At 42.1% G+C, this 26,743-nt stretch overlaps 1 protein-coding gene and 1 long non-coding RNA gene across 5 annotated transcripts in view; both read right to left on the reverse strand.

The window, feature by feature from the left end:
* The window catches only part of PRKAR2B (protein kinase cAMP-dependent type II regulatory subunit beta), a 92,153-nt gene extending 77,393 nt beyond the window's left edge, over positions 1 to 14,760 (reverse strand). For 2 of the 4 annotated variants that reach the window (XM_049096365.1, XM_049096363.1), the window contains exons 1-2: positions 14,416 to 14,547; positions 13,594 to 13,684 (exon numbers count right to left, since the gene is read on the reverse strand). In XM_049096365.1, the coding sequence (XP_048952322.1) occupies positions 13,594 to 13,612 (19 nt within the window). In that variant the 5' untranslated portion in view covers positions 13,613 to 13,684; positions 14,416 to 14,547. Of the gene's footprint in view, positions 1 to 13,593; positions 13,685 to 14,415 lie in introns of all 4 variants that reach the window. The other 2 variants (XM_025449360.3, XM_025449361.3) reach the window with 2 other exon arrangements.
* A 1,388-nt stretch (positions 14,761 to 16,148) lies between these two features.
* The window catches only part of LOC112661395 (uncharacterized), a 46,356-nt gene continuing 35,761 nt past the window's right edge, over positions 16,149 to 26,743 (reverse strand). Inside the window, exons 3-4 of the long non-coding RNA XR_007403484.1 lie at positions 20,711 to 20,867; positions 16,149 to 20,374 (exon numbers count right to left, since the gene is read on the reverse strand). This is a non-coding gene — a long non-coding RNA (uncharacterized LOC112661395). The remainder of the gene's footprint in view (positions 20,375 to 20,710; positions 20,868 to 26,743) is intronic.

Genomic DNA, 26,743 nt, shown 5'->3' on the forward strand with positions numbered 1-26,743 from the left:
GAACCAGGAACTCTTAGACTCTGCTGAGAAAGTAAAGTGGTACCACAAACTTTACAGAGCAAAACAGCAGTATGAGGTGTAGTCAGCTATACACCCCTAACAACCAGTCTTTCCACACTTAGGTATATACCCTAGAGCAGCAGTTCTCAAACCTTTTGGTCTCAAAACCTCTGTCCACTCTTAAGTTATTTGCTTTTATGGGTTATAGCCATTGATATTTATTGTACTAGAAATTAAAATTGATAAATATTTCATCTAAAACTACCAATAACAAACAAAACAATTAAATAGCTTTAGAAATAACATATTTTTATGGGAAATAGCTGTATTTTCCCAAGCAAGCAAATTTAGTAAAAAAGAATGACCTTGTTTTACATTTTTGCAAATCTAATATAATGGAAGACAATTAGGTTCTCAAATCTGTTTCTACTTTCAGATGTGTTACAATATCATACATCATGTACCCCCTGAAACACTTTACTATACAGGCTTATGACAGAATGAGAGGGGTAAAGAGGTAAAAATATATATATATATAATATATATATATATATATTTTGTTATTGTTGCCGCTGTTGTTACAGTTTTCACCCCAAAAACTTCCTGAAAAGGTCTACGATTGGGAGGGGAAATGATCCTTCAAGGGGTCCACTTACCACACTTTGAAAACCACCTTTAAAACTCTAGCACAGGGGATCCCTGGATGGCTCAGCGGTTGGGCGTCTGCCTTTGGCCCAGGGTGTGGTCCTGGGGACCCGGGATCGAGTCCCACATCGGGCTCCCTGCATGGAGCTTGCTTCTCTCTCTGCCTATGTCTCTGCCTCTCTCTCTGTGTGTCTCTCATGAATAAATAAAATCTTTAAAAAAATAAAAAATAAAAAATAAAACTCTAGCACATTTGCGTCACATACACACACAGACACATACACGTACTATGTCTGCTATAGCACTGTAATTTGTTTCCAATAAACTGAAAAAACCCAAAGTATTTATCAAAGAATAGATAAAACTTCTATTTATACACAGGTATACTACATAACAGTCTAAAATAAATGAACTAAAGCTACATGAATTAATGCAACATCATCTCAAAAACAATCCTCAAAAATAAAGTGGAAAATTATAATTTACACAAATGAAACTTTTATAAGTGGCACAATTTATACAAACTCTGAAAATATGCCAAATAGAGGCACCTGTGTGGCTCAGTCAACTAAGCATCTGACTCCTGATTTTGGCTCAGGTCATGATCTCAGTCAGGGTCTTGATATGGAACCCTGTGTCAGGTTCCACACTGATCGTGGAGCCTGCTTGGGATTCTTTTTTCTCTCTCCCTCTCTCTCTTCCCCTCTCCTGCCTCACATGTATGCAATCTCTCTCTCTCTCTTAAAAAAAAAAAAAAAAAAAAGCAAACAGCACTATCTCTATGGATAAATGCTTATATAGTAACAATACAAAAACATGCACAGAAAAATATAAACAAATTTATCACAGTGGTAGTAATCTATGGAAAAGATAATTAAGAGAATGGGAGAAGAGAGGAACACACAAGGACTCCAGCAGCACATGTGCTATTTTCTTAAAAAGAAAAAAGCTCAAGTGTAAAATGTTAAGATTTGTTAAAGCTAGGAGAATACTTATGTGAGTGTTCCTTATTCCTTACTTAGTCTCTGTTCCTTTCTGTATGTTGAAAATATCTCACAATAAACAAAAGGAAAAAATGTTCTGCTCTACTTAGTTTTGGCAGATAAAAATCTCTCAAATATGCTCTGACACTATCAGCCCAACCAGATTGATTCACATTTTATTTTTTAAACTTCATTATCTTTGACATATAAAAACTGTATGTATTTAAGATGTACAACTTGATGTTTTGATATATGTATACCTCGTGAAAAGATCACCACAGTCAAGCTAAATAACTTCTCCATCATCTTTACATAGTTACCACTGTTTGTGTGTCAAGACTTAATTTAACATCTAAGGCAGCCCCAGTGGCCCAGTGGTTTAGCACAGCCTTCAGCCCTGGGCGTGATCCTGGAGACCCGGGATCGAGTCCCACATCGGGCTCCCTGTGTGGAGCCTGCTTCTCCCTCTGCCTGTGTCTCTGCCTCTCTCTCTCTCTCTCTGTATCTCTCATGAATAAATAAATAAAATCTTTAAAAAAAAAAAAAGATTTAACATCTATACTCTTAGCAAATTTCAAGTCTATGACACAGCATCAGTAGCCATCATCAGGATGCTGTACAGTAGATCTCCAGAACTCATTCATCTTGTATTAACTGAAACTTTGTACCCTTTTGATGCCAAACGTACTCAAAATATTTTTCCTAAAATACCCTTTTTACAAATGAGTTTTTATTAGAATCCAAACATTGAAATGCCTTTTGGATTCTTTTTAAGAGATTACAAGGAAATTATTTTAAGACTTATCATGAATCAAAAGTCCTAATACTGCCTTGTCCATAAACTGTCATTAATGATAGTCAAATAAAAAAATCAAAGACCCGTGAACAGCTCCATGTAAAAACAAAGGTATCCAAAAGGACTTTTTTTTCCTTCTAAAAATATATCGAGATAGCAAAATGTGTAGTGCAGAAGGAGAGAGCTCCAGGTTTTTAGAATAAAACTGCATTTTACTTCATAATGTAAAACTTCCAGGAGGTAGAAACTTGTCCCACCATGAGCCTACTTTCATAAATATTATGACAAGAGGAAAAGGCAACAGGCTGTCAATTTAATATAACTATTTTTTCCAATCAATTTATATTTCAGGCACATACTCATTTTTTACTATAAGCATCTGCCTCATTTAAATAAAGTGGCTACTTTCAATACTCCTACCTACATTTTCCTAAAGATGTTTTAAAATGACTTGCGAAAACTTAAATGAAACCATAAACATGGGAGCTTCTGCACACACGAATTTATTTATTCTGCTAGTTAAATGCGGATTCCCAAAGGGGGGGGGGGGGATGGTGTGAAAACAGAGCAAAGCTTTATGCCATTGCTATTTAAAAAAAATTTTTTTTTAAATCGGACTATTTACCTTGCATTTCAAATGGAATTCAAGAAGGGCCGAGATTTAAAGGAGCATGGGCTTGTTAAGGTCTGAAACACTTAGCTAAATAATTCAAAGACTTTACTTTTATACTTTTCATTAATAACTTTCTTTTTAAAAAGTGCCATCACTATGCTGCCTTGAATGCAATCTCTAGATTCTCACATTTCCAAACTTCATTTCTAAAAAGTGCCATGTTCTCACTGATTCCTAAAGCTCGCCCACGCTCTCCACCAAGCCCACATACAATGCTGAGTAGATCGGGGATCCCCGGGTGGCTCAGCGGTTTAGCGCCACCTTCAGCTGGGGCGTGACCCTGGATCGAGTCCCACGTTGGGCTCCCTGCGCGGAGCCTGCTTCTCCCTCTGCCTCTGTCTCTCATGAATAAACAAATAAAATCTTAAAAAAAAAAAAAAAAAAAAAAAAAACCAATGCTGAGTAGATGACAAAACCCGTGAACTTCATTTAATTCGTACGACAACCCTCTCTGGTAGGGACTATTGTTATTCCCATTTCACAGAGTAGGAGGCTGAGACACAGATGGTAAAGTAACGTGTTTAAGGTGCCAAAAGTTTGGCATCTCTATAAACGGCAGAGCCAGGAGTCAAATACAGAATCCGTGCCAAAGTCAGTCTTATTTTTTTTTCACTTTCCATTGTTTCTGATTTTTCACATCACTACTTTAAATTTTCAGCAACTAAACACAATCTATTTGTTTTCCATAAACTGAGGCTGACCAAGTTTCTCACATTAGTGGAGTTAAAAAAAAAAAAAAAAGAATGAAATGGGAGTACAGGAAGGGAGTGAGGGGCAAAAGATCACATTTTCAGTTTAGGAGAAAATTATTTGGAGGTACCTGAAGACCATGTAAGTCAGATGGCTGGTAAGTAGGCCGACATGGCAATGTGGATCTCAGAGACCCGGGAGGTCTGTCTGGTGCTGGGGCAAAAGTCAAAGGGCAACTGAGCCTTGCGGGGTAGACAGGATTCGTGGTAGGAACATAGGCGGTAGGAATGATGATGAAACGCATAAAGGAAAAAAGGACAAAACACGTTCAGGACCACAGACAAATTTAGGATTTAGCATGGGGCTCCTGTAAAGCAGAAGCAGTGACATGGAGGTTTGGGTGGGTCAGAATGTGTCCTCAAGGGGCACCTGGGTGGCTCAGATGGGCAAGCAGCTGCCTTCCACTCAGCTCATGATCTCCAGGTCCTGGGATCAAGCCTCCCCCCATGTCAGGCTCCCTGCTCAGCAGGGAGTCTCCTTCTCCCTCTGCCTCTCCCCCTGCTTGTGCTCTCTCTGTCTCTCTCAAACGAATAAATAAAAAAATCTTTAAAAAAAAAAAAAAAAGAATGAGTCCTCGATTAGAAACATTCTATTAGAGGGGTGTCTGGGTGGCTCAGTCTGTTAAGCGGTCAACTCCTGATTTTGGCTCAGGTCATGATGTCAGGGTTGTGAGACAGAGCCCCACACCAGGCTCTCTGTTCAGCAGGGAGTCTGCTTGAGATTCCTTCCCTCTGCCTCTGCCCTGCCTGCCACTGCTCTTTCTCTTCCCCTCTCTCTAAAATAAAATAAAATAAATCTTAAAAAAAAAAAAGAAAAGAAAGAAACATTCTACTTGAAATCCTTACCAGCAAGACAGGCCTGTGTACCTGTGTCTTTGCATTTTGGAGAATGACCAAATATCAAGCCAATATATAATAGTCTCATTTTTATTTTTTATTTTTTTCTCATTTTTAATATAATGAAGTGTAAACAGCTGAAACTGAAAATAGACTAACACTTTTACATTTCATGAAAACATTTTCAAATGCATACTGTAAAGGATTATTAGGAGACTATTTTAAATGTTTACATGCTTTAGAAAATTTCAATCACTTTAGAAATATATATTTATGGACGTTTACAATTATTACACATCCAGTACTCAACTGAGGTTAATTTAAGATACGGTGGAGCATCTACTGTGGGCAGGAAAGCTTTGTAGGGAGAGAGCATAGACCTACATACTCCTGCCTGTCTGTGGTGAGGGCACCTCCCATCTGCAAAGCTTCCGCTAACATCCAACATATTCATCCTGCCAGACTGATAACATTAATGTCAACCAGAGAATCTCACAAATATTATTGGTAAGGTGAAATGTCAGTCAACCTCTGAAGAAAGAGGAGGATTTGTCAGAAAATTAAGGAAAGAGGACTGGGCACTAAGGAATCAAGAAAATAACTCACCCAAGAATATTTGTGAGGGATACATCAACTGACCACCTCATCCTGTGCCTCTAAAGGTGGTGTTTTATTTACTATTTAGTGGATATCTACGAAAGACTTGCCTTTCTTTCACGTCCTTTTAGAGTTAAAATTTACTTAATAGGTAATACAAGTATATCACATCTTTTTCAAAACTTATAAGAAAGGAAATCTTGAAAAGTCTCCCTCATGATCAACTATCATCTACAGAGCTGTCCCTCCTGAGATACTCTATGAAATTGCATTTCTTTAAATTGTCTAAACTTTGATTTTCTTTAATCTGATTGGCATTTCCATGATTTAGTGATTCTTAACACCTATAATAGGATAGGATTCTCTTTGTCACATCCCCAAAATTTGCACCATGGGCACAAGAAGGCTGGCCTTCAAGATGCAGACAAGAATACAGGTTTACAAGAAAAAGCCTGGATTTTACCTTATTTCCTTTTTATAAGATAGGATTTTCCTCTTTATTCTACCAAACTCCTGTTGAGTCAATTAACTTATCTAACGAATGTCTATTAAAACACACACACACACACACACACACACACACGTGTGCGCGCACACCTACCCACCTGCAGTTCTTTTATAATGTAAGGAGCTTAAATCAGAAAGCAAAGTTGATCATAGCCACCTTACAAATTAATAGACTATCAGGTTGTGGTCTGCAAAATGGTTCATGCACCCCAAAGCAGAGCATCCGGCAATCTTTTGGCATGCAGGAAACAATTAGAACTTGTTTATTTACAATTACCTGTTACTTCTTCTCTTCAAACTTTATACTGTGGGGTGCTTTATCACATATGAAATAAGTTATTATACTGGTACATCACAACATTTATAAAGACATACTGGGAGTGCATACTCAAATTCCTTCTGCCGGTAAGGGTACATACTTCAAAAAGTTTTAGGAATTAAACAGCTCAGTATATCTGTCAGGTGTTCATTTCTAAAATAAATACTTTACCAACTTTCTGAAGTACATCAAGTGCTAATTTGAGTGAAACTGAGAAAACAAATCATAAAAGCGACAGATCAGTACTCAGCTGGATTGTAAATTTTGAGAGGCAAAAGTAGAGAGCTTATTTTTTGATATGTGGTTCTTTTCAACCATGTTCCTGCTATAAAAGTTACTAAAGTGTACCACAATTAAGGAGATGGGATCTGAACTCAAGGTCAGGTTCTGATCCTGACTCCATCACTTACTTGGAGAAGGCTAAATGGCACGTGTATAAATGGCCCCGTTCAATATCTGGCACTTAAGCAGCCAAAAAATGTTACCAATTATTATTAAATACAAAGGGTAAAATTTAACAAACATTAGCTTTCTATAGTAACTGAAATGAAACAGCTGAGTCATGTTTTTAATTCAACTTCACCTTTTGGAAAGATGTTTTTTGGACCCATGTGAAATGTATTTAAACAAATGGAAGCTTTTTGCCTTCTTTTATATATATAAAAAAAAATTTCCCTCAATATCACTCCCATGAACTATTTTGTCTTGGAACAGCTAATGTAAATTAAACAATGTCAGGCCCTAGCCAAACGGATATGGGAATAACTGTATATAGTATATCTTCTTGGCTTCACTTTCATGTGGAACATGTGTTTATATTTTGACCTTTTGTCTTTTTTTTTAAATGCAGAAACATTTTTAAACAGCAGCAACTGGAATGATTTTTTTTTTAAGTTTCCAAACATATTAAGTTACACATGGCAGTGCCTATTGCTGAAACATTTATAAATGTTACACCAACTGTGTTTATAGTTCTGATTTTTTTTAGATTGTTTTGTTTTCATATAAGCCATGACCTAAAAAATTTAGCTCAAATTCTTTCCACAAAATAATTACATAATGGAACAGTCTGAGTCATTTTGAATTTCCGAAACACAAAACTCGCTCCCATAAAATAAAGATAGTGATCGGCATCATAATGAGGTTTTTATATGGGGTATTTTGACTATTTCACTCATACCTAAATGATACGGATAAAACCAGAAGGACCATAACAACAGAACCAAGAACTCAGTGATAATTCACCCAACTTAGAAAAATCACTGCACTGTTTTCTTTCCCATTGTCTGTCCTTAAGCAACTGACATAAAAATAAAGTCTGTAATAGATTTCACTGCAAGGAAAAAAAAATCAAAGAAGAAAAATTTGGTAATTCTGAATTGTACACTAAGGTACTTTTCATTAGCCTAGTCTTTTAAACCTTATCTATCACCTTGACGGAAGACAAAGAATTTATACATAAGTTAACATAGAGAGCACACAAAATGTAAGTGATAGCCTTACGAACGAGAAGACCAAAATCAACTAAGTTGGGGCTAGGACCTTCTCTGGCTCTCAGCTGCCCCATCTGTTAAATGAAATAGATTATCTATACTATCTGGAAGACAGTATCTGACAAAGGATTGTTTCTTAAGCTCAGAGAGGATAAGCTTAAGAGAATAATAATTTTTTCTTTAAAAAAAAAAAAAAGGAGTTGGCACTCACTCAATATTTCTGCAGGGAGTAAATGAGTGAGTGAACGAGTATTCGATCTTCAATTTTCATACATTCCTTCTCTTAAGGCCACCGCAGGTCCCAGCCCCTTCCAGTATCCTATGACCATAGACACTACTCAAATAGACCCTGGGGTCAGGCAATCTCCTTCACTGAATCCCAACCTCCACCATAGGCTTTCTCTAATTGCTACTACTCTCATTACTTGACTTTCTTAATGGGTCACAAATGAGCTTCTCATTGGGGAATTCAAAGGTCTCTTGTTGGTATTTAAACAGTTGAAAAAGAAACACATTTGCTTTTTTTTTTGAGGCAGTGAAGAACAAAATCTTGACAGCTGGAAATTTACTGGAACCCATGGAATGGGATTTGCAACAATAATAACCATTAAATATTTACTCCATCTCACCCAGACACAGCACATCACTGTACCTACAACCTCAAATGGAAAACTTACAACGGTCTTACACTCAATAATGGTTGAACAGTTTGATTTTTAAGACAGACAAATTCAAGTACCCTTCTCTTTTTGTTCAGGTTTTTTTCATTCTATGCTGTCTTCAGACAAATGATAAATTAGTCCAAGAATCTTTTACAAGTCCCAACTGATTTTACTTCCCTCTTCTTCCTCCCTCTCGCCCTCTTCCCCAAGCCTGAAGTTAACAGATGGGTAAGAATTTGAGAAAGGACATTATTTCAAGTCCTTTGACTTCCCAATTTCAATCCCTATGTTACTACTATTAAAATGAATAATGTTCTTCACTGTCCTACTTTGAAAATCACAATTACCATCTAAACTCAAAATATTTTTAAAATCTTCTCTATTATTGATTTATGCTCATAACTAAAATAATGGCTTCAGCAGTTTAGCCATTGTCATGAATGATGTAATTCCCATCTCAGGAGGATTCAAAACTACTATATAAATTAAAAACTTCTAAATCTCTAATAGCCAAAGACCATACAGTCTCGTTAATTATAAAATTCTGCAGCTCTTAGCTACTAATTATGAGCTGAAAGGATGTGGGTTTTATTACTGTGCAACATAACTTCACATTAAATCCTAAGTGGAAATGCCACGTAAGCTCATTTCCTACTTCATTTCTCTAAAAAGTGCAAACACTAGATTCATTTCCACAAAATAACAATGAAGTGGCTATTCTGCAAGAAGTTTACACTTCTGTTAAGATTTCATGTTAATGAGATCATTTGTCTTACACGGAAACAATGCTTGCTATGTGCACTGTCCTGAGGCCCTTATAAATATTAATCCATTTATCCCCTAACAACCTTAGGAGGTAAAGACTATTAGCATGATAATATGTCAATATGCCCAGCACAGTGCTTCATCCCTGAAGGAAAATGAATGTTGTCAGACTTTGGTGAACATTTTCAAACCAATTAAATGCACTGAAAAGGCTGATGAAGAGCTAACGACTGGCTGCTTTGCCTCATAATCATCTAGTAGCCAGAGAGAGCAGGTTCTTAAGTAAGAACACGGAGATAAAAGTGGGCCCTAATTGGGCAGCCCGGGTGGCTCAGCGGTTTAGGGCCACCTTCAGCCCAGGGCGTGATCCTGGAGACCTCAGGATCGAGTCCCACATCGGGCTCCCTGCATGGACCCTCCTTCTCCCTCTGCCTGTGTCAGTCTCTCTGTGTGTGTCTCTCATGAATAAGTAAATAAAATCGTTAAAAAAAAAAAAAAGTGGGCCTAATAAATCAGCCAAAGGAACAATTCAATGAAGCAATAATTACTCTCTACAAGTTTCTCCTACCAGTTAGACCAAGAAGTCAACAGGTAAAAGTGTTTTGTACTACCAATTGGAGCCCAGTGAAGAATATTTTCACAGCAGATTATCAGGGAGCCAATATATCTACTGCCCTGATTCCTTTTGCCAGTTCATTTTAGGAAGACCACGTAAACCACTTCACACAAGTGAACTTCTGGGCTCTTATCCTTCAAGTTACAACAAAGCTTAGTGCTTCTGATTCTGTGTCAGAGATACAGAGATAAGGAATACTTGCTCATAATCCTCTAAGAAAACCTCTTAGATGTGTGAATATTCTTTCAAACGCTCCTTCAACCATTTCTTCTCATGAAATAAATTTGTTCTCTTAATCTCCCCCTGCCACCACCAGGAGCTCCAACTTTCTAGTATTTTGTGTGATCTTAAGAATCTCTTATAAATTCACCCATATTCCCTTTAAATTGTTTTTAAAAAAAATCATAGGTACATACAATTTTCCAACAAAGATTTGGCAGAGGTCAGAATTAAAAGGATTAAACCATAGTTTCTACATGGTGAATTTCTATTTATATATCTTGACATGCTTGTTTATAAGATATTCTAAATGTCTGGCATGTGTACACACTTTGAACTCTAGATTTTTCTTCCACAATATGGAAAATTAGTTCCTGTGTATTTTATATACAGTAGTTTATTTTTCTTCCAGTTTGATGTCTCTTCACATGTAATCTAATCTTTTTCTGACCATTTGTCAATTTAGAGGAGTATTTGGGAATTTTACTTACTTCATTTTATAATTTCAGCAATTTCACTGAAGAAATTATTGAGCAACACAAGCTCTCACAATGATGCCTGCACGAAACCATTAATTCCACTCCAAATCAGTACTGATCCAATTCTTTGGCCGGCTGTTAATTCTTCTAATACATTCTAAGCCTGGGGACACTAGCCTTTCAGAAGCAACACGTCATGCTTTATTTGCTACCTCTTGGATGGGGAAGACGGAGGCAGTCTCCACTACAGCTTCTTTGAGAACTTCCCTTTTAACCAGAATTTATAGCAAACTGAAAGGAATAGAAGTAATAAAATTTAAAAACAGGAGAGAAATGGGACAGCTACCAGCAGAGAAAGGGATTCTTTGGAAAAGCAGGAAGTAAAGACCACCTTCACCCATCTGACCATATGGCCTAGTGCTGTATCCATGGTCAAGCTACCAGACCCTGGCTCACTTATTTGATTCCACTACCATACTGAGGTCAAGGTTATATGCTTGATCCCTACATGAGTCAAATGAGCAACAGTCTCCTGGTCAAAAATTTGCCCAACTTCTCATAAATACCATCACTTGTCTTAAAAGGATTCATGAGAGTGAGTACAAACCAATCCATGCAAATTCATCACCATTACTGGAAAAATAACCAGGACAACCTGATCTGTGTGAGTCAGTCCACTGAACAAACTTAATTTAGGATGAACTCTCTCGGGTCAGACAGATGGAAGTTAAGAAACACCAGACTCTGATACTTACTAGTCCTGTGTGTAACCCCAGACAAGTTCATTTTTCAGAGCCTTACAGAGAAAACACAGGGTCTCACGCAGATGTGATACAAAGGGGATGCTCAAGTGATGCTGGCCCAGCCCCTTCCAGAGATAAAACCTGGGAGTTGAGAGCAGAGGGATGGAGCCAGGCCCACCTGTGTTTCATTTCCGGTTTTGCAGCAGCCTAGCTGTTAAACACTGGACAAGTGACAGCTGGGATTATGAATTTGATTATGAAAGCATTTAGATAATGTCCAGCACATACCAAACGTCAATAAATGGTGGCCACTTTTTTAAAATGTTGATATGACAAAGACATTATCATCATCACTATCTGTTGATCAGTGTTTCTCACAGTGTGATCAGGGAACTATGGATATCAGAATGACCTGGGACGTCTCTATAAAAAAAAAAAAAAGGAAAGAAAGAGAGAAAGAAAAAAAAAAAAGAAAAGATCCCTTGTTCCACCCCAACCTATTCAAATAAGCTCACCAGGAGCAATGCCAGGTAATACTCATTTTTGAATCAAACTTCCCTGACATGCATACTAACATTTAAGAAATTAGTGACCCAGTTGGTCTTGTGCTGTAAATTAAGACTTGTGCAAGTAAATTAAGACTTGTCTTCTAATACTTATGCTTTACTATGCTAGGAGAATTGCCCAGGATCCGATGTTTTTTTGGCAATTTTTTGCACCAAAACATTAAATTGATAGGCTCACTTCTGTTTGTTTGTTTTCCAATGGCACTATTTGACTTTTTCCCCCAATTCCTGCCAGGGGCCAGCAAACTATGGCCTTAGTCTGTGGTCAATTTTGTACATCCCCAACACATCTCCAGAGGAAACATGTGTTTAAAATGTTTTTTTTTTTTTTTTTAAAGAATATTCAATGGAGACCATACGGTGCTCACAGAGCCTAAAATATTTACTACTGTCTAGCTCTTTACAAAAACGTTTGTCAACCCCTGGTAGCCTATAATGTTTTTTTAAACTGAAGGTCTAAACTAAAACACAATTTACATACTTAAAAGATAGTAATAAGAGAATTAATTAAAATAGTTGATATTAAAAAAATAGTTGATATTCTAGTAGATATTTTCTAAGTGCATCTACTAGAAGGAAGTGCCATTGCCAAAATTTCTGTTATACATATATGCATATATGTATATCATAATGTCGAATTGTATTTGGTTGTAGTCAAAAAGTTTTAAAGTCCTTGGGGATAAGGGTGAGAAAATGAATAGTGCAACTGGTTAACGAGTATTCATTAAAACTCACACAGAGTAATTTTTACAATAAAGGTGCCTTGGAGAACATAAAACCATATAAAATGATCCCTGCTGTTTAGAAGTTAATGGCTTATTCAACACAAAATGGAAATAAGAGCTGTTTTGTGTACAAACTACATTGTTGTAAAAAGAAAATAGAATCGTCAATGCAAACTACTTCATAAGAATTGTACTACAAAGAGAATATTTTAGTTATACTAACAGTAAATCATACTAAACATATATAGGGTTTTGTTGGTTTTGTTTTTTTTTTTTTTTTACCACCTCCCTTAGTTCCTAGTTTCCTCCACCCTAGGAAACAAACCTTTTTTTTTTTCTTCCTATATGTGTGTGTAAAGCGCACGTACATATGTTCATGCATGTGTCAGGAGCAGAAAAGAGTATTAGATGCTTCTCTCCTTTCTATGTCATCCATTATTGTTGGCTTCTCCTTCCCCTCTATTTAAATATGCCGGCTTTTACCTTTTTCTTGTTTCTAGCAAGGAAAGCATCTGATTAAATTCTTGTGCAAAAAGAACTGAGACTATGATCATCTTATCCCTGGAAACAATAAAAAGCCCAAGATGAACATTTTTAAAGTAACAATTTTCCTTTTGATCTTCAAAGAATACTTATTATTAATTCAGGGTTTTGTGACTGTTTCGGATGAGCTAAAAATACATTAATTTCAAAACACGGTTTCGACAAATTTGCAAAGAAAGGAAACACCTTCCTAGGAACACACTCAAGGAAATGACACTTTAGAACATTTTCATTTTATGGAATACACTGCAGACACACAAACCGCAAGCAGTGTAAATAAATACAGACTGGTGCAATGCCGAAATGCATGTTTATCTTCCACCACAAAGAGAAAAACACTTGCACACCGTGGAATTTTAACTTGGGATGCCATAAAGAGGGGATTTAGGCATGTACTGTAGGCACAGGAGGCTGTAACCGTGTGTGTGTGTTAGGGAAAGAGGCTTGTAAGCAGAAGGGGTGGGACTTGCTAGGAGTAGCTATTTGAGAAAATTTCCTTTTTCTTTCTCATTCATTCTTTCTAGCTTGTGTCTGGCACAGTCCTTACAATTACTCACTGGCTTTTCATTCTGAAGACAACCAACAAGCTTTCAGAACTTCCTACCGGTGTTTTTCACATACTTTTATTTTTTAAGGCACCAAATCATTGAATACTTGTTTAAAATAAAAAGCAAACCATTAGCCCGTTTCCTCATTCCAAAGACCCCATGAGTCGCAGGCAATACAGGATCCTTTGTTGCGTGTCCAAAAAATAGCACAGCGCGGTCCTGGTAAATTGGGAAAATAAGAGAGGACTCTGTTTCCCAGAATGTCAAAGTTACCGTCATAAACTGTGTCCTGCCCCAGCGAGTCCCAGCTTCACGCTCCCAGTGAAGGTGCCGCTCCCGGCAGCAAGGCCAGCCCGACCCGGCGCCCCTCGCCTGCCCTCCGCGACGCTCCGTGCACCAGCCCAAGGTGCCTCCCCCACGCACGGGCTGTCGGTCGGTCCAGCGCCGTCTGTCCGACCGCAGGCAAAGTTGTGGGTCCGACGCCCCCCCGCCCCCCGCCCCCCCGCCGCGGCCGTGAGCCGCCTGCGCGCCCAGCCCCGGCACCTGCTCCGAGAGCCCGGACCCCTGCAGCGCCCCAGCTCCGGGGGAGGGCGCCACGCGGAGGGGGGAGCCCGGGATGGCCGCGGGGGGGCGAGGCGGGGGTGCGGGGGACGAGGCGGGGGTGCGGGGGAGGACGCGGGAGAGGCGGGCTGCGGGGTCCAGGGGGTGGGGGGAGGCGGCTGCTGGGTCGGAGGGGGCGGGGGGAGGGGGCGGGCTGCGGGGTCGGAGGGGGCCGGCGAGCTGCGGGTTGGGGAGGAGCTGCGGGGTCTGGGGAGGCGGGCTGCGGGCTGCCGGGTCCGGGAGGGGCGGAGGCGGGCTGCGGGGTCCAAGGCCGGGGGGAGGGGGCGGAGGCGCGCTGCGGGGTCCGGGGGGGAGAACCGGGCTGCGGGGACCGGGAGGGGGGTCCTCACCGTTGAACGCGCCGGCGTCCGCGGCCTCCTCCTCCTCCTCGGCGTCCTCGGAGTCGGTGCGCGCGGGCTCCTCGGCGAAGTTGACCCCCTTGCTGGGGGTGCCTCCCCCGGCGGCGGCGCCCGCGTCCCCCCAGGTCCTGGCCTCGTGGCCGAAGCGCGCGGCGCCCCTGCGCTCGTTCTCCTGCTGCAGGCGCGTGAAGTGCTGCAGCGCGAAGTCCAGCAGGTCCGCGGGCTGGTGCCGGAGCACCTCCACCGTGAAGCCCTGCAGCAGCTCCGTCAGCCCCGCGGGGATCTCGATGCTCATCCTGCCGGCCCCGCGGCGGCCGCCCGGGCGCCGCCCTCGCCGCCTCCCCGGACCGGCCTGCGGCCCCGCGGCCGCCGAGCGAGCGCGGACGGCGCTGGCGGCGCTACCGGCTGCGAGCGCGGCGCTCTGGGCCCCGGCGGCCCGGCTGGCCCGGCTGGCCCGGCGGCGGCGGCGGCGGCTCCGTGCGGCGGCGGCGGCTGAGCGAGCGCGGCCCCGGGAGGGCGGGCTGCACCTCCGGCTCCTCCCGCTCCCGCCGCGGCCCCCGGCTCCCCGCGCCCCCGCCCCCCCGCCCCCCGCCCGGGCCGCCCCGCCCCCGCCGCGCCGCGCCGCGCCAGCGGGAGGGGGCGTCGGAGCGCGCCCACGTGACCCGCGGGAACCATGGCAACCTGGCCGGCGTGCCCGCGCGCGGAGCGGGAGCCGCCGGGCGGGGGCGGGGCGGGGGGCGGCGCTCGGCACGTGGGCGCCGCCCGGCCCCGCAGCGCCTCGCCGCGCACCTGCCCCGGCGGCTCCGGGCGGCGAAGGCGCGGACCAGCGGGAGAGCCCCCGCCCCGCCCCGCCCCGGGAGCCCCGCCGGCCCGAGCTAAGTGTCGGCGGCGCCTTTTGTTCGGAGCCACCCGAGCTGCGGCTCCGGTTCTGGACAAAGAAGTGAGACCCCGGCCTCGCCGCAGCCCCTGGGCTCCCCCTGGCTGCCCCGCCCGGCCTCCCGCCGCGCAGCCGGCTCAGCACGGGCGGCCCCGCCGAGGCCCGGGCGTCGGCCCCTCGAGGCGCCCACGAAGACAGACGCGCTGTGGGCGGGGGCGGGGGGCCCTGCCGGCAGGACGGTGCAGCGCTTGGGGTGGAATGTCACCGTCAAGACAGATGGTCTTCGAGCAAGATATGCTTTGCACCACGAGGCTCTTATTTATTTTAGAGCTTCACCTTACACGCTGAGGGATTTGAATTCCATCTCCAAAACAGGTTTCTTAATATAAGGAGAACTAGAACCAGGGACATGGACTTTTAAAGTTGAAGCCCTTGGCTTTGAAATGAGGCTTATTCGGCAAATGTTCATAGTTTTGAATTAGAAAATTGCTTTTTACCAATTAAATGGGGGGGGGGGTTCTTTCCAGATTTTATTTATTAGAAAGAGAATGGGAATGTAGAGGCAGAGGGAGAGGAAGAGGGGGACTCCCTGCTCAACAGGGAGCCAGACCCTGGGCTTGTTCCCGGGACCAGGGGATCATGACTTGACCCAAACGCAGACGCTTAACCCGCTGAGCCACCCAGGTGCCCCTAAGTAACTTTTTTTTTTTTTCAAAACAGGTACTTCATTTTCGATAATGACATCATATTGTAAATAAAATATTTGAAGAGCAAGCCCAGCTATTCTGATTAATCTTTCCACTCACAAAAAAAAAAAAAAAAGAAAAAAAAAAGAACACACATGACTCAGAAAATTTTATAGAAATTCATCTTGGAAAAAAATAAATTCATCTTGATATTAACCCTTTGTTCATAATTCAACTTATAATCGCTCCATGAGTGAATGTATTTCTCGATTTCTGCTTATCAACCTCATGATAGTATGTCATTTTGAAATACAGTAAAATACATCTAATTGTGAACATTTTAAGCCATAAGCTTTTATAAAATACTATGATTCTCATAAAGGGCAATATTAGTCCAACTCTTAACTGTGTAAGCATTATATACACCATGTAAGCATTAGTATCTTTATAGATCCAGCAGTTAAGATGAATTTTCATCATGTGCCTTCATTTATGACTTTTTAGAAGAGTTTATTTATTGAGAGAGAGCATGTGCACAGAAGGAGAGCGAGAAGCAGGCTCCCCGGTGAGCAGGGCGTATGTTGTGGGGCTCGATCCTAGGACCCCCAGATCGTGAGCCAAAGGTAGACACTTAGCAGACTGAGCCACCCAGGCGTCCCCTTATGATGATAATTTTATTAAGATTAATTAGCATTGTTCGAGCGTGGGAGAAAATGCACAATACAGTAGCTTTAGGAAGACAGAAGCTTATTTCTCTATAACGTAAAGGTAAGCAGTTCAGGACTGGTATGGTGGTTCCATGGTCCTCAGGTACCCAGGCTCCTTCTAGCTCATTGCTCTGTAATCCTGTTTGTGGATCCAAATTTGGTAGCAGTCCAGAATTGCTGCTCTACCGCCAGTCATCTCATTCACATTTAAGCCAAGAGAAAAGTGGGAAAGAAAAGTGATTCCACCTCCCCCACCCCCACTTCCCTCCATCCCCACGTCTCCATCCAAACACAAACACGCCTCTCTAAGAACACTTCCAGAAAGTTCATCACACCAGTTCCTCTTAAACCATCTTGGCCAGAACTTAGGCAAGATGGCCACATCCAAGGTATGGCAGGTTGCATTTTCAAAGGGAACACTAAAAATATCTCCTGTCCCTTGTGTTCTTCCACAGTGTGGCCTTGCCATTCCCCCATCAAGAGTTGAAATCTTAATTCCCCTCCTCCTGAATCCGGATGGGTTTATGACTGCTTTGAAAGAAGTCATGCCAGGATGACGGAAGCAGCCAGCTCTGTGATGGCCTGCCCCAAATCCTGACCCACAGAATCTGTGAGCATAATAAAGAGGTTGTGTTAAGCCTCTAAGCTTGGGGATAATTTGTAACACAGCAGTAAGTCTGAAACACATAGCCCTAAGGAAAGCTAGGGAATGTAAGCTTTATTTTGAGCAGTTGTGTGCCAAGCAAACATTTGGAAATTGAGAACCAATTCTGCCGACAATAACCAGTGTCCGCCAAATGGTTAACATCCTCTCCCCCAGGAATGACAGAAGAAGAAACCACCACTTTTCCAAACATTTACAAGAACCATATTTCAAAGTAGCATATTTTGTGTTTCAAAGTCGTTTCTGTTGTTGGTCTGTTTTGTTTTTTGTAGAGTTACTATATAAGGCGTGATACATGGATCTGTCATCAACGGCAATGCCGGGGTCATTTGGTTGTCATTTCTTTAGGGGTATAGAAGTGAGCCAGGCATGAATAAAATGCATAATTGGATTAGATGACCTATATGGTCTCTCCCATCCTGGGCTATTTTACAGCAATATAATATTAAAAGAAGACATGTGGGATTTAAAACATCTTTGCAAGCAGCTGTCTGATAACAATTTTTATTTGCATCAGTTCTTAAATCAGTAACCATGACCTGAAAAATTAAAGCTTGATCCTGGTAGTCCTATTATGTTAATATTGTTCTCAGAACAAACATTCACTTCTAAACTCCTATTCTAGCTTTTATTCACTATCACATAACCTTTTGGATAATATGTTGTGATTTTCTTTGCTTTCATTTTCAGACTATTTCCTTCTAAACCTTGGAGTGCAGTGACAGTGGCCTATGGGGACTCTTCATCTTTGGATTCTTTAAAAGAACATCACTGAAATTGATTCTTTGGTTGTTGATTTACAAAGCAATTTTCACCAGTTTCTCAGAGAAGCAGAAGCAATTGCAAAAGAACTCCAAGAGTTCAGCATTGGAATGAAGTGAGAATGCTACCAAATTTGCGCTCACACATGGAAAATTAAATAGATATTGGACAGAGACATCAATTTGTTTATATGCAGCTGCCATCACAGGACGACAGCATGGACAAGCTATAGTTTAGGCAAGCTGTTCAATGGATAATCATAACTATGACCAATCAGTGTTTCTTCCCAAGAGTTAATATGTCTCTGTGATGCAAGAAATATATACTCACTCAGGACATGAAGGCAAATGGAAAGGTCACAGGAGCTGTGCTGACACAGAGCCCACTGTGGCTGTCACTCTTGGTTTTTATATCCCTTCAGCAGTTCAGCACTGACTATGGTTTTGGTGTCTATAATTCATGTCCTGAAGAGAGGATAGTATGGTCTTGACCATCCAGTGGATTGGCTGGTGCTCTCCTGGTTCAGCCAGTGTGGCCAGTGGCATGCAGGATCAGGAAGGGGTTGGGTAGCATAAATATGTGGCAAGACTTGCCTTTTCAGAAAAGTCCCTAACATGGGTGCTGCTTGTAGCGTGGGCTCTCTCAGGACTTCTGAAAGATGACCACCTCAGAGCCCGGGAATCTTGGAAACGTTTGGATTAAGACTAAATAGAATGACTGATGTCTAGATGCAGCTTTGTAGCCCCAGATTTTCAGATTCAGTAGGTTAGAAGCGGGGCCTGAGAATTTGCATTTCTCCTGTGGGCCTGGGGACCACACTTGGAGACCATGACATTCGATTCCCCAGGAGGGAGCTTAGGAGCATACTGAGAAGACAACTCCTTGAGGTAGCTTTTCTGCTTAATGTCAAAACATAGGTTTTTTTTCCTCTGGCTAAGTGAGGACTAAATGTAACTCCATTATTCTGTTCTCCTTGAAGGAGTCTCATACAGCTAAAGAGATTCTCAAAAGCAACAGAGAATATGTCCTTAAATGCTACATTTCGTAAATGGAATATGGGTTTCCTCTTAAGGACAAGGTCAGGCTTTCAAGTTTATCTCTGCTTCCTGAAGCTCCACTGAAACCATGGCTAAAGGGATGGGGAAGATACAACAAAATTATGAACATAAGGACAAAAGACCAAGACCTATAATAAAAATTAAAAATGATAGTAAAGGGCACTTGGGTGGCTCAGTGGTTGAGCATCTGCCTTTGGCTCAGGTCGTGATCCCAGGGTCCTGGGGTCGAGTCCCACATCGGGCTCCCAGTAGCAAGCCTGCTTCTCCCTCTGCCTGTGTCTCTGCCTCTCTCTGTGTCTCTTGTGAATAAATAAAATCTTAAGAAAAAAAAAGTAAACATTTTTAAATTATTTAGCCTTAAAAAGGAAGGGAAGTCTGATATGTACTACAATGTGGACATACATTGGAGACATTATGCTAAGTGAAATAAGCCAGTTACTAAAGACAAAAACTGTATGAATCCATCTAAACAAGGGACTTAGAAAAACAAAACAAAACAAAACAAACAAACAAAAAAAACAAGGGACTTAGAACAGTCAGATTCATAGATTCATAGAAACAGAAAGTAGAGTGGTGGCTACTGGGAGCTGAGGGGAGGGGGAAATGGGGTGTTGTTTAATGGGTGAAGAGTTTAAGTTTTGCAAGATGATACTCTTCTGAGGTTGGTTGTGCAAGCATGTGAGTATACTGAACACTACTGAACTATACACTAAAAAGTGATTAAGATGGTAAACTTTGTTATATGTAATTTATCACAATCAAAATTTTTTCGATTGTTTAATTTTTAGAAAATGAACAGGAAGGGGTCCCTGGGTGGCTCAGTGAGCTAAACATTTGACTTTGGCTCAGATCATGATCTCAGGATCCTGGGGTGGAGCCCCTGTGTGGGGCTCCCCACTGAGCGGGGAGTCCGCTTATCTCTCTCCCTCTGTAACTCCCCCTCCCCCGGCTCATGCTCTCCCCCTCTCTCTCTCTCTCAAATAAATAAATAAAATTTTTTAAAAAAGAGAAAGGAACAGGAAAAGAGACAAGAACAGATGAGAGTTGTCTACTAAAATTTTGGAATCAACTTAGCAAACTGGAGACTCTGGAACTGAAGCTTGGGTGAGGGCTCAGTGAGAGGAAGCCAGGGAGAAGCGAGATCACATGTGTACCACAGAGCGCAAAAGCACAGAATCTGGAGACAGTGGGTGCCTCTGAAAAGCAATAAGGAGTGAGGATTAATTAAATGTTTGTAGAAGGAGCTGATAACACTGTCCACCCTCTGGCCCCCCTCTGCCCTACACAGGCAAGCAACTGTGCTCCTCCATTCCCAGCAGGAGGTGGAGGGGTTAACTTGGAGGTTTGCTCAGCTGATTGTAAGATGTGACATGTTGGAGAAGGAGATTGATTCTAATCTGATAAACTACTGATCAGTGGCCTTTTTCCCTCCCCAGCTCCCCAAATTCCGAGAACCAAATGTATGCCCTTCTAGGCAGAAAATCAGACGATTCCTCTTTAGGGAACTGACCAGCTCAGGAGTCAAGACCTACCGATGCTAGGGCACCTGGGTGGCTCAACTGGCTGGACATCTGCCTTCGTCTCAGGTCATGGTTCCAGGGTCCTGGGATTGAGCCCCGTGTTGGGCTCCCTGGTCAGCGGAGAGCCTGCTTCTCCCTCTCTTGCTCTTCCTGTTTGTGCACTCTCTCTCTGTCAAATAAATGAATAAAATCTTAAAAAGTAAATCTACAGATGCTGACATTTGAGTATTCAGCTCTCTATCTTTTTACTCCATTTTGTTTTTTTTTTATTTTTTTTAATTTGTATTTATTTATGAGTCATAGAGAGAGAGAGAGAGAGGCAAAGACACAGGCAGAGGGAGAAGCAGGCTCCATGCACCGGGAGCCCGACGTGGGATTCGATCCCGGGTCTCCAGGATCGCGCCCTGGGCCAAAGGCAGGCGCTAAACCGCTGTGCCACCCAGGGATCCCTTTTTACTCCATTTTGAAGCTCACCAGTCCAATACCCAACCACCCACTGCACACACACCTCATAAACATGAATTCAGGTAGAAATCATCAGATTGCCAAGAAAAACTTTTAGTGTGAAAAAAATAAATGCACTAAAGAAATAAACTCAGGGACACCTGGGTGGCTCAGTGGTTTAGCACCTGCCTTCAGTTCTGGGCGTGATCCTGGAGACCCAGGGTCGAGTCCCACATCAGGTTCCCTGCTTGGAGCCTGCTTCTCCCTCTGCCTCTGTCTCTGCCTCTCTCTCTCTCTGTGTCTCTCATGAATAAATAAATAAAATCTTTAAAAAAAATAAAATAAATAAACTCAGAGAAGTAAAGACTGCAGTGAACAGAAGAAAAATTCTGAAAGCACTTTAATATCCTCAGATAAACAATAATAACAATAGTCACTGTTAACATTTATTTATCAGATAGTATTCTAAACACTTTGTGTCTATTAACTCATTGGATGTTCACAAGAACACTGTGACATGTGCATATGACTACACTGCGCATGAATAAACTGAGACATGTGGGGTGAAGTAATTTGTCCCAGATCACACAGCTTGCAAATGGTATCAGGAGGGGACCCCAGGCAGTTTGGCTTTATACCCGATATTCTACAATTGAAAGGAAGAAGAGCTCCTAAAAATTAAAACTATGAGGTAAAAATGTAATCCATAAAATGGGTCAAGATAAAGGTGAGGAAACTTACCAGAAAATAGAACCAAAAAAATATCTAGGAAATGAAAGAGAAAGATAAGAAAATTATGGAATTGACTCAGAAAGCCCCAAATCCAGTAACAGGAGCTCAAGAAAGAAAACAATGATAGATAGAGGAAATTGTTAAAGAAATCCTACAGTAGGGGCACCCGGGTGGCTCGGCAGTTGAGCGTCTGCCTTCAGCTCAGGTAGTGATCCGCGGGTCCCAGGATCGAGTCCCACATCAGGCTCCCTGCAGGGAGCCTGCTTCTCCCTCTGCCTGTGTCTCTGCCTTTCCCTGTGTCTCTTGTGAATAAATAAATAAAATCTTAAAAAAAGAAAGAAAGAAAGAAAGAAAGAAAGAAAGAAAAGAAAGAAAGAAAGAAAGAAAAGAAAAGAAAAGAAAAGAAAAGAAAAGAAAAGAAATCCTATAGGAATTCCCCCAGAATTGAAGGATATGAGTTTCTAGACTGAGGGGCCCATGGACAGGTGCATAGAACAAAAAATAAAAACACCCCCACCAGGCTTATGATACTGAAATTTCAGTGTTTCAGAACAGTTGCACATAAACAGAAGAGTATTAAAGCTCAGACTATCATCAGACTTCTTAGCAGCAGCGCTGGAAGCTAGAACACGGTGGAGCAGGATCTTGAAAATGCTGAGGGCAAGTTATTTCCAACCCAGAATTCTGGATGCAGCATATTAAAGGTAGAATGAGGGTATTTTCAGACATGTCAAGTTTTAGATAATACAGACTCCCATGGCCCTTTCTCAGGAATTTGAGTACGTTTTATGACAAGGAAAGACCCAGAGGAATTGGAATATAGAAGATCCAGCACAGGAAGGGACTAGTGTAAGGCCCCACCATCACCTCGAGCAGCCTGCCTGCACCCAGACTCACATTCTCTACCTTCTGCATGTTCACTCGGACAGCTATGCTCTGTCTACCTGTGCTTTTGCCCTGTTCCCTCTGACTCAGGCAAGGAAATTGCATCTGCAGTTGCCACCTCTCTTCTGAGTCATTAATGTTTCCCTTTCAACTGAACCTCTCAGTGGGAAACAGATTCTAGGGGACCCCAGACTCTTGCCCCCTGTGTTTCAAGCCCTGTGTTTCTCCCCTCCCCTTGTAGCTTCCTTCTAGCCAATAATATATGGCAAGAATGAAGGGATTTTGCAGATGAATTAAGATCCCAAAGCAGTTGATTTTGAGTCAATCAAGAAGTTTATCCAAGACTGGGTGTAATCAGCTGAAAACCCTGTAAAGAGGATCTGGGCCCTCCCTGATAGGCAGGGAGAGTAAGCAGCCGTGTGAGATGCTTTCTTCACCACTTTTCCTTGGTTCTCCTACCTCCATGACCACATCTCATTCTCTTTCTCTCTCTCTCTTTTCTCTCTCTCTCTTTTTTTTTTTTTTTTTTTTTTTTTTACTGGATATGCCTTGTCCTCCCTCCTGCATCTAAATGTTGATGCGTCCCAGATACCTCCTCGGTTGATGCTCACTCCCTGGGTGACCTCATCAAATCCACTGGCTTTAAATTCCATTTATAAGTGCGTGATTCTCAAATGTCTGCCTCCAACCCTAACCTCTCTCTGAACTCAGTAATTCTACATCTAATTGCCTTGAGATGTTTAGAAGGTAACTCCAATGCTGACGTCTTTACTGCTAGTTCTGCTCTATCTGGCACCCAGAACAATGCCTGGAATATAGTGGTCACTCAATATTTATTGAGTGAAAAAGAAGGAAAGTGGGGGGAAAAGAAAGAAGTTGCATGGGGAGAGCCATGTATGCAGAAGGAGAGTAAGGGAATTCTTAGAATGGAAGTGAATAAGGACCTGAGGCAACAGCTGTTAGCAGATCTGGAGATCAGCCAGGTCCAAATGAAACAGGAAATTGAAGACATGCAGAGGGAAGTGGCCAAGGCAAAAGAAAGGCACTGGTCGATTATCTAATGTGTTTGATTATATTGAGGAAAACAACCGCTCTGGCAGAGAGTTTGGGAAATGAATAAATGATAGTTTCAGAGAAAACCAGACAATTAAGAAAAACAGCACAAACCACTCCAGGGAAAAACTGAAGGTCGACTAGGAAAGGGAATAAAACCAAAGAAGACTATGAGGCTCAGCCATGAACAGGATTTATGGAGTCATAACAATGAAACTAATGAGAACTGATACACCCATAAAGTGTGGTCTGACCAAACTGGGCAGAAAAAGAGACAGAGAACAATGTGTGTCTGTGTGTCTGCGTTGTGGGAGCATGGAACAAGAGCAGCAAATCTTGACACTACATTAACAGGCGGTCAACAGAAATGTCTAGATTGGAGAGTCCAGAAATAGCAACATGTAGATAAAATTTAGAAATATGTCACTAAATAGCAAAAGAAATAAATAATTGAAAGTCATTGCTTCTGGGAAATGGGAATGATATACACATTTTTAAAAAAGATTTTATTTATTTATTCATGAGAGATACTGGGAGAGAGAGGCAGAGACAGGCGGAGGGAGAAGCAGGCTCCCTGCGGGGAGCCCGATGCAGAACTTGATCCCAGAACCCCGGGATCACCACCTGAACTGAAGGCAGTTGCTCAACCACTGAGCCACGCAGGTGCTTTGATATACATATATTTTTGTTAAAGATGATGAATTTCTATAATGGGTATTAAGTTAAAGGAATCCCCATGTTTCATTCAACTCTTTCCTTTATGTCTGGGTTCAGGAGACCACGTGGCCAAGATTTTTAGTCCCTATTTAGTGGCCTGTCTAGTGGGAAATCCCAAGCCTATATCTTCAAGTTCTATGAATTTTGGAAATTGATTGTTCTTGATAGGCGGCCACTTTTTTTCAGGAAGTACCCTAAAGGTATTTATTCACTAAATGTCCTACTTATTATCCCACTTAGCTGAACATTTGTGAAAGTTTCCTTTGTTTTACAATGATCTTGTTCTATTTTAGCTATTTTCTTTTTTTGCTTCTTGTCTCTCTCCTATTTAGTTACTCCATTCTCACTTGTGAAATTCAAGAACCAAGGATTCCTAGGTGTAGAATTCTTTTGCTAATCAGTATCCCTATGGGATAGAATGTTCCATTTTTTTCTTTCAGTCCTCTTAGAGCTAGTATGTGCTTGATTTGAAGAACAGTTGACCTTCTACCCGGCTTCAGGATCATAGTATCTTGTTTGCTGCCTGTATGGCCTAGTAAGTTCTGTTTGGTCTTCTTGCCAACAGAGACAAATTACACATGTAGCAAAGCAGAAGGGGACATTTGAGGTACTTAAGCTACATTTTATTTACCATTTCGAAGGTAGATCTTCGACATTTCCAAGTATCTTTTAAAGTACAAGTTCTAGAATTTGTAAAAATCTCATGTAAGTCAGGCCTAGGTAGCAAACACACAGATTGGCATTATTCTTGGTTAACTCAGGATCAGGATCAGGATCATTCTTGTACATGAATGCTTTTATTCATCCGTGACCCATCCTTGGTGGTATCCCTCTGAAGATGACTCCAAAATGAACTATATTTTTAGTTCAGGCATCTCTCTTAGCCAACAAATCCATCGTTCTGTTTGCGTGCTGCTGGAAGCCTGCATGGTTATGTCATCGACACCTCAAATTCAATCACCAAACTTAGCAGAAACAAAAATTAAGCTATTTTCCCTCAGAATTGTTCTTCCCCCTTGGATCTCTGAATCTGCAAATTCAGAGACACCTTCTGGTCACTGACTTAGACTCAGAGCCACTGTTGACCTTTGCCTCTCACGTTGCCAAGTGGGTTCGTTGTCAAATCCTGTTGATTCTATTTCCATGGGGACTTGCTGACATGTGTTCTTTCCCTGCCATTCCTAATGCAACTGTTTGTCTTAGTCTGCTTGGGCCACCATCACTAAACACTACGGACTGGGTGACTTGAACAATAGCAGTTTGCTTTCTCATGGTTTTGAAGGCTGGAAGTCAGATGTGGATGCTCATGGTCTGATTCGGGTGAGGACTCTCTGCCTGGCTTATAGATAGCCCCCTTCTCACTGAGTGAGAGTCTCTACTCTTAGAAAGAGTGATCGCTCTCCTCTTTCTCATAAGACCACCAATCCGATGGGATTTTGACCCCACCCTTAGGACCTCATTTAACCTTACCAACCTCTCCAAGTGCAGTCACCTTGGGGGTTAGGGCTTTAGCAAATCTGGGTTGAGACATTTCAGTCCCTTAGCCCCGTCCCAGGCTGACGTCCATCACTACTACTATTTCTTGTTCTTGTTCTTGTTCTTGTTCTTGTTCTAGTTCTTCTTCTTCTTCTTCTTCTTCATTTTATTTATTTATTCATGAGAGACACACAGAGAGAGAGAGAGAGGCAGAGACACAGGCAGAGGGAGAAGCAGGCTCCATGCAGGGAGCCTGACGTGGGACTCGATCCCGGGACTCTAGGACCATGCCCTGGGCCAAAGGCAGGCGCTAAACCACTGAGCCACCCAGGGATCCCCTGTTCATTACTTCTTGCTGGATTGTTGTCTTCCAATTAACCCTCTTGTCTCCAATCTTTCCCACTTCTAGCTACACATTATTTTGAAAAACTTTCCTAGCTACATTTCTGTTTATGTCACTTTCTGCTAAAACAAAACAAAATAAAAAAACCCAAGAACCCTTAACAAAACAAAAACCTCCAATGGCTTTTTGTTTCCTAGAGAATAAAGGCAAACCTCATTACCTTGACATTCAAGAACTCTGATAATTTGATTCCAACCTAATTTCCCAGCTGTAACCCAGAGTCCCCCTCATACCATTAATACCACAAGCAAACTGAAACACTGCCTTCTCTTATCGTGTCTTTGAATTTCCTGCCTCCCAACCTTCACTTGCTATGTTTGCCCCACTTGGAAACA

The sequence above is a fragment of the Canis lupus genome, chromosome 18 (assembly GCF_003254725.2).
Source record: "Canis lupus dingo isolate Sandy chromosome 18, ASM325472v2, whole genome shotgun sequence".
Lineage (NCBI taxonomy): Eukaryota > Metazoa > Chordata > Mammalia > Carnivora > Canidae > Canis > Canis lupus.